The following is a 10548-nucleotide window of genomic DNA, read 5'->3' on the forward strand; positions in this document are numbered from 1 at the left end:
GTCCTCTGCTTGTACTGGCCCGGGAGCGAGGCGGCGGGGGCGCCCGCGCCCGCCGTCGCCGACTCCTCCGGTTGGCGAGCCGACTGCAGCGTGTCCCAGCCGGCGTTTGCTTTCGAGGAGACGAAAGCGCACGATGAATACCGCGCCCGGGCTCTCGTGAAAGGAAGAGCGACCGCTCACCTGGCTGGGCCTCGGAGCTGGGAATGTAGGAGGAGGAGGGAACCATGCTGGGCGTGGCCGGCAGGTAGCTGGTGGACGGGAGCGGGTTCTCGTTCAGCGCCCCGAGTTTCTGTCACGGAGGCAGAGGAATGCTTATGCTGTGCACGTCATCAGTTATGTACATAAACATAAGTTATGTTCAAGGGCAGAATTAACTTGGCACATTCAAATTCAAATGGAAAAACGTGACTCGGCTTTATCTGCTGCGCAATCTGTGCCATTGCCGGGCCATTAAATGACAATTTTTTTAGGTCGATTTTCAATTAAAAACTATTTTAGATGAACTCATTCACTGCCAACCCAGTAAAAACGCATCATTCAAGAGCCGTCAATAGTAGTGAATGGGCTCATTTTTGATAAACAATATTTCCCCTTTTTTTTTTTTAAAGACTTCAATGGCACTGCTGGGCTCTTCAGTGACTCGATGACAGGGGTGGTCAACCTGCGGCTCACGAGCCGCATGCGGCTCTTGGGCTGGTTCAATGCGGCTCCCGGGCTTTCACACGACAAGCATTGAAAACGCCTCGGCGGTGACAATACCATTCAAACAACGGTGCTTAATACACAGAACGTACTACGTCAGCCTATCATCAATCCCATTACTTGATTGACATAGAGGGAAACCAATCAGATGACTGAATCACCGCTCATGCGCAAACAAGGGCGCTAAGCACTAAGCTAGTCAGCATATTTGATGTCAAGGCAGGGGTGCTCAATACGACGATCACAATCGACCGGGAGCCAGACTTTGATTGAGCTTTTTTAAAAATTAGAAGAGCAGCAGAGATGCCTGCGGGCAAGCCACGGTGCTTAGTTTTCAAACATGTTGAGCGGTACGGTTGAGTCCATGCGCAAAAGAAATCCCCAAATCGATACAGGGTACGTTTGTATCTTTTGGTGTGTACTGAAAAGGACAAACAACACGATTGTCTCGATTGAAGCACCTGTGCAGAGACGAGGCCTGCAGCATAGTCCGGTGTGGTGTTCTCCACCACCGCTTCTTCTTTGGCTGCTTTCTCATCCGCCTCTGTGTCTACAAAAACAAGTACAAGACGACCACAGATTCAAGTCTCGCAACACTTTCCGGGCAAGCCCACGTCGTTCGACGGTGGGGTGCGAGCTAGCGAAATGCAGTTGGTTACCCAGAGTTTTTCTTCGCCTTTTGGCCTCTCTTCCGGCCCCGACCATGTTCAGCTCTTTGATATCCAGCAACTGCACAAGAAGGAACAAGCAGCATGGAATTCCGAGCTTGTCACTCTTGCCGGGAATGAGACGACGCTTTCAACTACGGAACTCGTCCTGACATATCGACTTGACTTGATCGAATCGCTTGCGTGTGTGCGCATCGACGCCGGTGCCGTACCTTGACGCCACGCTCTTTGCGCAGGGGTGTGCGCGCCGGGGCAATGGGCGTTCGGTTGCTTGGGGGGCTGAACATGCTTGGAGCTGTGGGGCTGCGAAACGGCGCCTTGGGAATCCCCTTGAGGGGGGCTAAAATGGAAAAAGGATAAGACTCATAAAGGTAACCACTTCCCCAAGTTGCGGCCATGGCTGGAAATTGACTTGTCACAGAGAGGGAAGCAGGCTAGGTTTTTGCACAACGTGCCAACGAGGAAGTGAGCAACCAAATTCGCAACAGGCGTTTGACCCGCAGCAACCCGAAGCCCAACGGTCGCGAACTTTTGATGAGCGCTGTCGTAGAGCGTGGCACTTACTGGTAGTGTCGATCTTTTTGACTAAACCTCTCCCTTTGGCATGAAAAGGCACTCCGGCAGTCTTCTTCAGCTGCTGTGCAGTCTCGGTGGCTAGAGCACAAAACCAGTCCGTTTAGCCGCCCTGCGCCACGGCGGTTGAGCGAGCAAAAAGAAAAGGCCTCACATTTCTGCAGCAGCTCGGCTCTCAGCGTGGCACTCTTGGGCTTCCTCTTCAGCTGGAAATGTTTAACGGGGGGAGTGAGGGGTCCCACCAGTGTGGTCAACGCGCTCTTGTTTAGGTACTGGCACTCCAAAGGAAGCATGGCAGACGCCTCGCACTCCCCAACTATGCGGGCATGCCCAGGGAAAGAGATTCAACCATATTTAAAAATACATAAATAAATAAAAATCTCCTCTGGCACCAACATTCAAACGGCTGACCTTTCTCCCTGAGCTCGCCGAGGATGTCCTGCACGTTTGGATTCTGCTCCTCCAAGTCCAGATTGAGGGAGCCCGTCTCCGGGAAGGACTTGAGGATGTCTGCGACCATTAGCACCCACGGCTCAGAGTCCACCGTGGCCAGCTGGATTATCTCGGAGAGGGCTTCCTTCATCTGGCAATCACAACAACTTTTCAGCGTGAATCAGCTTTTCAGACAGGAATCCTATTGACCCCCGTTTCTATTGGCAATATCACACGAAAATATTTGGCAAAAAGTATATTGTATACGAAATAGTGATGAGCCTATTTTGAAACGGGAGAAGAAAGTACAGATCAGCTTTCAAGTACAGCAAGTCAGGATAAAAAGTCGAACATACTTCCCAATACTGTGTTCAATTTTACACACGTTTTTGTCACATTTCTGCTTGGTAGCTTGGCGTGAGAATTTAGGGAATGGAAATGTGCGACCCGGCTCAATAAAGGTTGGGAAACGAGGGTGGTAGGACGGTACCGCCCCCTCAGTTGTATCTTTTCGCCCGTCGGTCACAACGTCTGAACGAGAACCGCAGACTTCGGCGATGAATGCCAACAACTGGTGGATTAGGTCATGTCAACGTTAATCTTGCAAGGTGGACCGGCTCAGTAAATTGGGAAACGCGTCGGGGTTTCTGTTTAATACCTCTCGTTATCACTCGTCATCGACTGTGTCGGGAGCTAGCGTGCTAATGCTAAAGTAGACGACTGGTGTTTTTGAGGTGCGGTGACTGATATACTACAGCGACGACGCGTTCGGAAGAAGGGAGTGAAAGTCAAGCAGCGCGTTCTTATTTTAAGACAACGTGGCCGTGGGTAAGTGAAAGCAAACGGCACAAAATGTTGTTGGAGGGCGCCCACCTCGTCCACGGTCCGTCGGGGGAGATGCAGCATCCCGAGAAGCAACTTGAGCTTGACGGGCGGCGACAAGCTTGAGAAGCACAGGCGTATGTTGTCGATAACGGACACAGTAAGGAGCGACGCGATGCTCGGTGGTGTCCACAGCTCGTCCGTGGAGCCCAGTTTGTTGTGAAGCCACAGGCCAGTGTCGCTGTCCTTCATTGACGCCATCTTGGAAAAAGAAGTGTTTTGAGTTCGGGCATTTTAATGGACTACTAAGAAAACGGCAGTCAGGACCCCGCCCACGTCTGTGTGAAGGCCATTGAACCACATTAAAGTATTTTAAAAGGAATTAATGTAATTATTATGACACAACGTCGCGGGGACCTTAACTTTATTTAATCAAATTCATTCCACACCGCAAAAATAAAAAGTAGAGATGATAAACTGAGGTGTGGTCTTTTTTTTAAAACATAACGAGTCGTGCGCAAGCGCAATACGTAGGAATTAAAAAAAAAACTTTATTTAACATGCCCCAAAAACCAAACAGGTACTCGCCCCAAAAACCAAACAGGTACTCGGTCGTTTCTACATTTGTTCTACTAAATAATATGTCTTAGTAATTACTTCATTTGAGAAATTAATAAACCAGACAGGTACACGGTCGTTTCTACATTTGTTCTACTAAATAATATGTCTTAGTAATTACTTCATTTGAGAAATCAATAAACCAAACAGGTACTCGGTCGTTTCTACATTTGTTCTACTGAATAATATGTCTTCGTAATTACTTCATTTGAGAAATGAATATTATTTCTGGTCTTAAAATCAGAGGTGGGCGGGGGGTGGGGGGGGGAAGTACGGATGCTTTCTTACCATATTAAAGGGGAAGTCAACCACCAAAATTTCTAAATACATCTAGGCAACCTCACTTGTCTAAACACGGAATTCTATTAATAATGCAAATGTCGAATTTGAGTTAAACAGTAGAATACACCCATTTTTGTCCATCTCGGGGGTGGCCATTTTGCCACTGCCTGGCCACTGAAAATAACATCACGGTTGCTCAGGGGTCAGGTAACAAACGATCATGGCTCAGCTTCAGAAAACAGGTGAACCGTGATTGATTGTTACCTGAGCAGCGATGGAAGAAAAAAAGTCAAATCCACAAGACACACAACTAACAGTTGAAGTTTAACGTGAGTTTGAAACCTACAACAAAGACAATTAAACATTTGCACATTATGTCTTGAAAGAAAAAACGTTCAACAAACGCAAATTATTTCATCAGACGAAAGTCAGCTCGCTTACATCTGACAATGGAAGACAGCATATAAATCTTCAACCTTATTCACACATAATTAACCTAATACAATGCTCATCATACAGAAATTGGTATTTCTCGCTAACATCACAGTCTATTAGTGGACATAACAAAGACTCAATAAATAATAGACATCAGATACCAGTGGCATCACCTGGCTTCTTCACTTTGGCACGCATCATTTCAGTAATCGTCCTCCTCCGTCTTTTCTGATTTCTGTTTGTACTAGGTACGCTACAGAATTTATCCAGATGATTAGCTCTTTAATCCTTTACTCAAGTTACATGTCATCGCTAACAAAGCCTTGTGACATCATTTTTTCATCACTTTAAACAACTTTCGACATTGATTAAATAACTATATATAACTTCTCTCGATGCAGCAGGATGTTTGAACCTTCAAATAAAACATTACTTTTAGATATTCAACTTGGTTTTTCAAAGTTCCAAAACATCACGCGGTTCGACCATATGAGCATGATTTTTGAATAGAAAACATATTTAAAATGAGCATGCCAATTTATTTTCTACCCTACCTGGCACACTTTCAATTGGATTTTACTTTTCTGTATGAAATTTCAAAGTGTTACTGTTTTTACTTTCATCATCATGTTCATGCAAAGTTTGTCCAATGATGCTCATTTTATGAAATATCATGTGGTGCGACCATTGAGAAATGGCTTTTATTTTGAAATACATTTCAAGACAAGAGGTTGTATCATCCACCAGACAGTCATGGACCTACTGTATAAGAAAAGTCAGCAGGTTTGTGCTCTCGTGGTTCTGTAAAAGGTAGCGACTGGTAGGTAGTAGTCAGATATAAACATCATGTAATATGACCAGGAAAAAAAGACAATTTTTCCCAACAAAGTTTTTCACTTACAGTGTGTAACAATCTAGTTTAAATGGTTAATTGTTCGCATCTTTGATTTAAATTGAAATTATCATGCTATGTCCATCATCTGGTGCAACCATTGCAGAAACCTTTCCATGATAGATGTATGTACTAAATTGGCTATTTTTTTGGTAATAATAAATCAACTGCTGGGTCGACGATGTTGAAAAAACGTTTGGCCCGTATCAGGGGTGTTTTTCGTTTCTGCATCGACGGCGTTTACACATCGGATACTCTCCAGTTTCTATTTGAAGGGAGGTCGTACGGTTTTGCCCTCAAAGAACATGGCGAGCCGTGCGCATGCGCAACCTCTACATTAAAAAAAAAAAAAAAAAAACATCTCCACGGGCATCTCGCGGTGACCTGGTGTTCCGAATAACATACCGTGGACAGATTCAGGGTAGGTAAACGGAATACAACGCAATGTTGCCTCCGTGCGAATAATAACCGAAAGCCACGCGCCTAGGTGTTGGATGATGGCATCCGGAGGTATGATGCAGGCAGCGATGCTCCTGCTGGCGGCCCAGCTCGTCCTGTGCCGCGGTGGTGCTGCGGATGTGGACCGGGAGACCGGGACGGTCATCCCCGCGGAAAGTACGTGCTCTTATTTCAGTCTCAATGGGAACACAGTTCCGATGAATCATCTACAGGGGAGGGAGTTCTCGGTGTACGACGGAGACATTAACACGATTTTTTTTTTTTGTGACATAGCGTAAGTCGGACCGCGTCGTCGTATATATCACTAATATACGTCTTATTGATTGTGTGAAGGCTAGGCCCTTCATACATGTCATTTGGGTTAAATATTTGAATGGAAAATGATTTTCTGTCATGGAAAAAAAGATGGTACGGGAGTAACTGAGCGTACCTGCATTTGCATTGCAGTGACGTAATTTTAGCTGTCACTCCCTATGACATTGAAGTAGAAAAGTTATCATTACAGTAAACATCTGTACGAAAAACACTTCTTGGTCGTAATTATAAAACGATCAAATGGGAAAAGTACAAAGGCGGTAACGGAGTGTACTGTTTTACGCCGTGTGACCACTAAATCTTACGATACGCCATGTCGTCTGTTACTAACCTATGCTAGCGTAGTAGTTAAGTTATAATTTCAGTAAATACTTGTATGAGAAACACCTCTAGGGCGTTGATGAGCTTCAAGGGTCTCACGTAACGTCGTAAAGTATCCCCTAGAAAGATATGGCAGAGAGTTCGCCTGTGAATATTCAGGATGAGCTAAAGATAGGAATAATAAAGCAAAGCTGTCTCTTTTTCCAGGTCGCCCGTGCGTCGACTGCCATGCGTTTGAGTTCATGCAGAGGGCCCTGCAGGACCTAAAAAAGACCGCTTTCAACCTAGACGCCAGGGTACAGAGGACCATTTTGATTCATCGCCTCAAAATACGACTTAAGAATCTTCTGTATTTGTCTTAAGGTGTCTTTAGTTTTAAGGTGGCGTACTGGTGAGCAGAGGTAGCAAAAGTACTTTGGGCAGAGTGGTGAAAGTAGACGTATTGATTCAAATTCTGTAAAAGTAGACGGATTTATTCAAATTCTGTGAATCACCTGGCCTGGTCCCACCTTTGAAAGGTACACACCCTACTACAGTAATATGTAGAATGCAAGAATGGTGACCACAGCTGGGCAAAAATTGAAAATGCACCTGCCCATTCTTAATTGATACTGTTATTTAACAACAACAAATCAATACACTTTATCCCGTTCGGTAGAATACCTGCTTTTAAATATATTCGATAGCTGTAGCCCGACAACAGTTTATATACAACCACTGTTGTGATAACTGATCACATGACATACCACGTTATTAACAGCTATAGCTAGCGTTTGCTTGCTTTTTACGCCATCCAAACAACTTGCTGCTATGGATTTGCTCTGTATGTGTGTGGTGTTTTTATGGCGCAGACGGAGACGCTGGTGCTGAGGGCGGAGAGGAGGGCTCTTTGCGACTGCATGCCCAGCTCGCTGCGTTGAAACCTCACAACACGGACGACTCTTCCAAAGTACTCATGTACAGCGATTTTTGACTCCCAACACAGTGGACACTTTAGCTTACGCTCTTCTCATGTTCGTAGACCAGTTTGCTTGGAAATGTTTTTTTTTTTTCAACACAAAACACGGAATTGAATGACATGTTTGTTTGTTTGTTTTGAGCAAGAAAACTTGAGAGAGAAGCCACTCGTATTTGTTGGGCTTTCCTTAGCACAGCACTGTAGCATGAATCCACAGCACCTTTTTGTAAACGTAGAGTGTATGTCTAGATTTGATGGTGATATAAGAAGTGATATGCCACTACTGTCGACCCACAACGTACTGTAAACATTCGCAGGCGGTACTTAAAGATTTTGGAATGGAGGCAAATGTGACAAGTGTGTGTTACTGTTACTGTTATATGTAGGCCGGTGTACAAATCGGGAAAACGTGAATATTTCGTGCTTGCGATGTTTCTGTGTGGCCAAATAAAACGTGTGTTCTTACTGTATTTTATTTGATTGTTTTATAGCCTATTCGTGGCCAAGAGGTGTTATTTCATCTAAATATTGACTGCAGTTAAACTTTACCGGCTAGCACAGGTTAGTGGGACTGCAGCTTGGTGCAAGAATATCTCGTCAACCATTCCTAATGTCACCTACTTCCTACTTTTCATCGCATTTAGTTCCATCTATAGCCACAAAATGTTTTTCTTTCAGACATTCACTGCAATTGCGACGAACGTTTCCGTGTAAGTTCGTGAAAACACGCTCAGTTTTCCTATTGCGAACGCTCAAGTCAAATTGCAATACCTCAAGTCAACCACTAAAAGGCGCCGGTGGACAAGGCAAGGAGGCGGCAGTGTCGCAGCGATGCGCCACTCTCCATCCGGGATGGTTTGCGAGAGCTTCTCAAGGCAAATGCTGGATCAATACAGGAATCAAGTGAAAACTCAAGCGCCACCCGCAGTGCCCTGAAGGCAATAACGTTGCACTCGTACCTGCGATTGTGATGATCGGCCCACCCTCGACACAGCCTTCGCTTGAACTTCTCCGTTTGCGTTCGATTCTCATGAAGAGCAACAATGTTCCTTGCGTCAATTTGACCCGGGGCCTCTGCAATCATCCAAAACAAACAAATCCCAATAAACCACGTATATGTCCGAATTAACCCAAGTACGAACTAAATCTTTTTTAAAGATGTGAAATTGAAGCAGTTTCACATGGGGTCAATTTGAGCCCGATTGCATCACGGGGTGGGGTCGGGGGTTCTCATCGGCCACACATTCAGGAGTATCTACGACTGCAAAGCACGTATAACAATCTTTACGTTTTTAGCAAATTAACAGTGTGCTAAAATGTAGGAAAATCACAAAAACTGCACTCAAATAATGATTCCGTTAAAGTGTGTTGCGCGTAAAATTATAATAAAATTGTACAGGCACAACCAGCTCTGAAAGATTAAATACAAAGGTATTGCACTTAAAAGTGAAATGGGGCCGAAACGTACGTAACAAATGGAACTTTGGCACCATGTTGGTGCCAAGGAATTATGTTGAAGTGAGTCGGAGCTCCATTTTGACAAAATCTGTGATTTGCCGCCATCTTCTGGTACAGATCCGAATATTATGTATTAACAGTATTTCCAGGTATAAATACGGTACCTGTAGATTTTTAAAAATCCGAATTTAGTTTCTCTGTGAGTGCAGGATGGCAAAAGACACAATAAGCACGGCAACCGTTTTGAACATCTGTTCAAGCAGAAGGACCACAACATACCACAATGTCAGAAGAGAGAGCCAGCAGAGTCACAGGGGGGGGGTGCTGCAAGATGAGTCAAAGGTCACATTCCTGGTTGTGAGAAAACCACGTGTGGAATGGTTGCATTTGGGGTTGTGGTTCAAATTAATCACACCTAAATTAGATTTATTGGAGACTCTATAAATTGTCTACGGCGTGGATGTCTTTTAGTCTGTGTGCCATACAATAGCTGCTGACCAGTCCAGTCCAAGCGATTTGTCCACGAGGAGGCAGCACTGGTTAGAATAAGCAGGGCTGCGACTCCGGTGGGGAAACTAGTTTTGCATTGCAATGTGTGTGGAATTTACTCCGCTTGATAATGGTGAGAGGTTATGGTGTGTGTGCGAAATGGGAGGGGGCGTCACTGTTACGTACCTGCGGCTTTTGGGGGGCAGAGGCGTAGGGGTGTGGATTCACTGCAGTGCACCAGTGATTTGACGGTAGAGGATGCGCAACCGGGAACCACCTGAGGGCATCAAAGCTCCTCCTATGTGTGATAAGTGTGCGTGTGTGTGTGTGTATATTATATATGCATGTGTGTGTGTGTGTGTGTGTGTGTTTGAAAACAGCTTTGGGTTTGAACGGTTCAAAAGCCAAAGTTCCGTTTGACGCATCGTCACGGCTGTAGATTTTGCAGCAGCGCCACCCCTCCCTTCATATCGACCCAAATCCGCACACATCGGCTGTGGTACGGATGCGATCCAAGAGCGAGAGGGGACCCGCGTGTCTCTCCTCCTCCATCAGCATCTCACGGCTTCCACCAATGGCGGCGACGAGCGGAGCTCCATCCACACGCCCTGCCCCGCCTATAAATACAGCTGGTGGCAAAGCGGCGAGTCTTGGTCGCCAGAATTGCAGCGGAACCCCCCCTCGCTCCTCCTCCTTCGTCTTCTTCCCATCCATCGTCTCTCCTTTTCATTTTTGCTTTCCGATTCATTTTGGAAGGAAAGGCTGCGCCGTACGCGTTGGGGGCTGGGGAGGGGGGGTCTACTCGGCGGCCACTTGCATGCATTGTTCGTCTCCCAAAATGGTTTGCGAGACTAAAATAGTGGCGGACGAACACGATGCTATACCCGGGAGCAAAAAGGAGCCCATGATGTGGAGCGCCGCCTCGTCCGCGTCCGGCGAGGCCAAGGAAGCGAGGCGGGATGCGGTGTTCATCCGCGAGTTCGAGCGCGGCGACCAAGAGGAGGTGCGGCGCATCTTTTACGAAGGCATCATGGAGAGGATCCCCAACACGGCGTTTCGGGGGCTCGCCCAGCAACCCCAAGCGCAGTTTTGGTACGCGCTTCTCACAGGTATGTCAAGCCCCC

General features: G+C 46.0%; 3 protein-coding genes and 1 long non-coding RNA gene across 5 annotated transcripts in view; 2 read left to right on the plus strand and 2 right to left on the minus strand.

The window, feature by feature from the left end:
- Positions 1-4763, minus strand: part of nelfa (negative elongation factor complex member A) — a 5944-nt gene extending 1181 nt beyond the window's left edge. Inside the window, 11 exon segments of the mRNA XM_019858346.1 lie at positions 1-5; positions 7-109; positions 181-289; positions 1164-1252; positions 1362-1431; positions 1583-1710; positions 1935-2024; positions 2098-2259; positions 2355-2526; positions 3249-3458; positions 4694-4763. The exon segment at positions 1-5 is cut by the window's left edge and continues 128 nt beyond it. Coding sequence (XP_019713905.1) covers positions 1-5; positions 7-109; positions 181-289; positions 1164-1252; positions 1362-1431; positions 1583-1710; positions 1935-2024; positions 2098-2259; positions 2355-2526; positions 3249-3458; positions 4694-4702 — 1147 coding nt within the window. The 5' untranslated portion in view covers positions 4703-4763.
- An 838-nt stretch (positions 4764-5601) lies between these two features.
- On the plus strand, positions 5602-7947 carry nicol1 (NELL2 interacting cell ontogeny regulator 1). The gene is made up of 4 exons (XM_019858353.1): positions 5602-5845; positions 5912-6039; positions 6727-6815; positions 7371-7947. Exons 2-4 carry the CDS (start codon positions 5919-5921, stop codon positions 7437-7439), a joined length of 279 nt encoding a protein of 92 aa, XP_019713912.1. The 5' UTR covers positions 5602-5845; positions 5912-5918; the 3' UTR covers positions 7440-7947.
- A 69-nt stretch (positions 7948-8016) lies between these two features.
- The window catches only part of LOC109508401 (uncharacterized), a 28580-nt gene continuing 26048 nt past the window's right edge, over positions 8017-10548 (minus strand). For both annotated transcript variants that reach the window (XR_002166655.1, XR_002166654.1), the window contains 4 exons: positions 9611-9722; positions 9215-9286; positions 8437-9099; positions 8017-8359 (listed from right to left, as the gene is read on the minus strand). This is a non-coding gene — a long non-coding RNA (uncharacterized LOC109508401). The remainder of the gene's footprint in view (positions 8360-8436; positions 9100-9214; positions 9287-9610; positions 9723-10548) is intronic.
- The window catches only part of nat8l (N-acetyltransferase 8-like), a 20450-nt gene continuing 19683 nt past the window's right edge, over positions 9782-10548 (plus strand). The window contains exon 1 of the mRNA XM_019858349.1: positions 9782-10533. Within this exon, the coding sequence (XP_019713908.1) occupies positions 9930-10533 (604 nt within the window). The 5' untranslated portion in view covers positions 9782-9929. The remainder of the gene's footprint in view (positions 10534-10548) is intronic.

Source organism: Hippocampus comes, unplaced genomic scaffold (assembly GCF_001891065.2).
Source record: "Hippocampus comes isolate QL1 unplaced genomic scaffold, H_comes_QL1_v1.1 scaffold48, whole genome shotgun sequence".
Taxonomy (NCBI): Eukaryota; Metazoa; Chordata; class Actinopteri; order Syngnathiformes; family Syngnathidae; genus Hippocampus; species Hippocampus comes.

Excerpts from the sequence above, each read along its gene's own strand:
- nicol1 (XM_019858353.1), top strand. The coding sequence starts at position 5,919 with ATGATGGCATCCGGAGGTATGATGCAGGCAGCGATGCTCCTGCTGGCG. Across the intron at positions 6,040-6,726 it reads GACGGTCATCCCCGCGGAAA|GTCGCCCGTGCGTCGACTGC; the intron begins GTACGTGCTCTT and ends CTCTTTTTCCAG. Across the intron at positions 6,816-7,370 it reads CTTTCAACCTAGACGCCAGG|ACGGAGACGCTGGTGCTGAG; the intron begins GTACAGAGGACC and ends TTTATGGCGCAG.